Source organism: Microtus ochrogaster, chromosome 21 (assembly GCF_000317375.1).
Source record: "Microtus ochrogaster isolate Prairie Vole_2 chromosome 21, MicOch1.0, whole genome shotgun sequence".
Classification (NCBI taxonomy): domain Eukaryota; kingdom Metazoa; phylum Chordata; class Mammalia; order Rodentia; family Cricetidae; genus Microtus; species Microtus ochrogaster.
Window position 1 is genome coordinate 33,160,736 of NC_022022.1, and position 3,513 is coordinate 33,164,248.

Genomic DNA, 3,513 nt, shown 5'->3' on the forward strand with positions numbered 1-3,513 from the left:
TTAATTAGTTGGAGATTATCTGGGTTTCATTCTTCTAGCGTGAGGTTAGCAGCGAGTTTCCTAATCTGCTGGCATCTGTAATTAAGAACACAATCCTCCTGGAGAAGCCGACTGCACTTGGCTTTGCTAGAGCTAGGAGAAACTAGCAAATTAGCTTGAAGTGATTGCTGGCAGCTGAGTCACTGCTACCATTTCTCCAATCTATGTGGGATAAGACCTTTCTATTCTGAGTTTTTTCTTTTTTTTGTATAATGCCTTTCAGTAAGAATGTAATATATAAAGTATTTTGTTTTTAAAGATCTTGAAGTAGAATTATCCAAGTCTTATCTATCAGTCTATCTGGACTTAATTTTTTTTTTTTTGGTCTTGTCTCAAACTTTATGAGCAAGAATTCATTCATTCAACAACACTCAACACTTAGTACCAACCATGAGCAAACCCTGCTCTTGGATGTGAAAATACAGACAACTTACACAAATAAACCAAGTAATATCACTGTAGTTTCATATACTATTTATTTATTAAGTTATTAATATGGACAGAATTATGCAACATTAGTCCACTTATTCAGCCCAGGAGAAAGACATTAAAGAGCTCATTCCTACAATAAGTGTAGCACAAGCGCTCACAAATAGTTCCCTTATTTGAACATCAGAGGGAATTGTCAGTCGGGTTTTTACTTACATTAAGTAAATCCTTCTTGAATTGTAAAGTGTGAAAACCAAAGTCTGATTTAGATAATGCAGAGATACATGTATCTCCTGTTGGGGAGAAAAGAGCTGGTCCCCCCTTCAGTAGCCCCTTTCACTGCCCTCCAGTCCTGTGAAGGAGCCCACCCCCCCTTATATTATCAGCAGGAGTCAGACTTGGGTTCGAGAAGGCAGGTCACAGGGAGTCCCAATTAATTTATAAAGACTGTGTGTCAGAGCTCTAAAAACTCACTTGGTGGTGGTTAGTGGCAGTGACGAGCACACTACATTTTTGCCAAGAAGGTTCCTTACATTGAGTCCTGGCTTGCAGCCCGTGACATTACTGTGGTTCTCAGTGAGAAAGTGGAAGAGAGGGACTCTAACAATAACCGCTAGGAGGCCATCTGCAGAATGTACCGGACTGGCTACTATGGCTTTTAAAACTGGCCTTCCTTCCTTTAGTATAGACACATTTACATCTTCATGCTTCCTCTTATATCCACCTATAATTAGCGCAGTATTTAAAAGGAGTATGAAAGATTAAACCCCTTGCTTTCAGCCTGAAAGATGAAAAACGGGGGGAGAGTCCGTTCCCCACCAAACAAGCTGTACTCAACTCTCCTTAGTTGAAACAAATGGCTATTAAGTTTTAGAGACATGTGTTAGACGATGCTAGTTAACCGATGGAAGTTCTGGATGTAACTACACACAAACTGCATGTAAAACACAGGCAAGATCCAAAGGGGTCCAGGATGCCAGGGTTTCTCTAACCCCTTTGTTCCAATCACACTGAAAACCGCGTTTCAGTGTTGGGCCTCTGTACCACTGTCAGTTAAAGATGGAACGAGAAGCCTAAGGAAGTCCTGCCATGTTTGGCAAACCGCCTCTACAGTTCAGAAAAAGGAAAAAACCACAGGGAAAGAGTGAGTACTGAATCTATCCAACTCCAGGCACAACGGGCCTGCCATTCCGAGGAGACTAACGAACGAGCAGCCATACAGCCGCCTCAATCACTGTGCTTCCCGAGCGCCAAAAAATATGGTGCTCCCGTGACTGTTCGGGGTCATCTTTCAATAAGCTGGACAGGTCCTGCTGCATTCTTTGTTTCTAATTTACCAGTACACTGATATGTAGCTTACTGCATGTGAAGAGCAGGTCAGCATGTAGTACCACGTTTACATCTTCATAGGGCTACAACATGCACACTCTACTTAATGTAGCTCAAGCATCGGGGATACAGGGTAACAGTTACGGGTGGAGACTTGTTTGGACAGTCGTGTTCACATTAACTATGGGCGGAGAAATCTTATTAGGCAGGTAGGTACCTAGAGAGTTCTTCGGTTGGTGCTGGAACATTACACGCATGCACAGGTGATGCAGTAGAGGATGGCGCTGAAGCGGCCGCTGGATGGAGAATGGTGGGATGGTCAGCTGGGGGGATGCCTTGTGCCAGGAGGGTCCGGTCTCAGCTTTCCACTGTGAGTCTCTGCTCTGTAAGAGAGGCCTGTTGGGCGACACTTTTGTTCTCATGACTTCGAAGTTTGGATACAACATCTAGAAAGGCCAAATCCTGCACTTCCTTGTACAGGGATTCTGGAAGAGAAAAGCCAGGTAAAGCTCGTGTTTCTGCTGCTGGGTTTTAACTGCACTTACATAATCTACCCCAAACATACACCTGACCAGACGGAGTGACAAAATGAGGAACAAGTCAGGAAAGAGTCCAACAGCACCTAGTAAGGTCTTTTTGAGGAGTGCACTGCCACTTGTAAAGACTCACATTAGGTTCTGCAGTCTAAAGGTGTTCAGGGTAATAAGATGTAATTAAACACAGCTCATTATATAATCTCAACATTTAGTAACTTAAATCCGCAACTTAATCCCATCAGCAGTTCAAACAAAAAGCAAAATATTTAAAAACCTGATAATTTTGTGATACGTTAAGTTTCTACTTCATATACTTAGAGTAAATTCCACGAAACTCACCTCGTTTTTAAATTTTTTTCCTAGCTTGCCTTTTCTGACCTTTTTGGCTCATTTAGTGTTAACATAAGAAAGAACAGGAGTCCAGTATAACTGAGAACCTGTTATTAGGAAGAATGGGGCCCTGAATATGTTTAATATAATCAACACTCTGCAACTGGTGGTCTTTAAACTTTTATTTTTTTAAAATACGTATTTAAACCACAAGCTTATACCACAGGGCAAGTATTGTGGTCTGAGGACAGTGTGGTAGTTGACACTTCTTCAACCATGTGGGTCCCAGAACTATGCTCACAGGCTTTAGTGGCAGGTACCTTTAACCATGGGGCCATCTCCTTCATTCCTGGTATATTAATGAGCACAGTAGGTTTCTCATTAGGATCTGGAAAGGAGTGCATCTTTCATGTATAGACAAGGGACAAAGAATCAGCTGACTACAGAAATTTGTGTGTGTTAATGAAGGGGTTAATAAAACATTCTTAAATGAGCAAAAACTGAATTTGTTACAAGAAGATAACTTAGAATGTCTGGGGTTAGTTATCTAAGTGAAAAAAGGAGTAACTTTCCTTTATTACATTAAATATAAGTGGTATAAATAAAATAATTAAAAGCACTGGCAGAATGGATTATAAAACGGCTCAAATAAAGACTAACAACCAGATACTTCAAACTTATCCACACTGTAGACCGAAACTAAGAGTAGAAGGGGAAAAAAAAAAAAAGGAAAATGCTACTCAAAAGTAAGTGGAAGCCGGGTGGTGGTGGCGCATGCCTTTAATCCCAGCACTCGGGAGGCAGAGGCAGGCGGATCTCTGTGAGTTCGAGACCAGCCTGGTCTACAAGA

General features: G+C 41.5%; 1 protein-coding gene across 2 annotated transcripts in view; it reads right to left on the reverse strand.

The window, feature by feature from the left end:
- Window positions 1–498: 498 nt before the first annotated feature.
- The window catches only part of Rap1gds1 (Rap1 GTPase-GDP dissociation stimulator 1), a 92,150-nt gene continuing 89,135 nt past the window's right edge, over window positions 499–3,513 (reverse strand). For both annotated transcript variants that reach the window (XM_005357354.1, XM_005357355.3), the window contains one exon: window positions 499–2,282. In XM_005357354.1, the coding sequence (XP_005357411.1) occupies window positions 2,155–2,282 (128 nt within the window). In that variant the 3' untranslated portion in view covers window positions 499–2,154. The remainder of the gene's footprint in view (window positions 2,283–3,513) is intronic.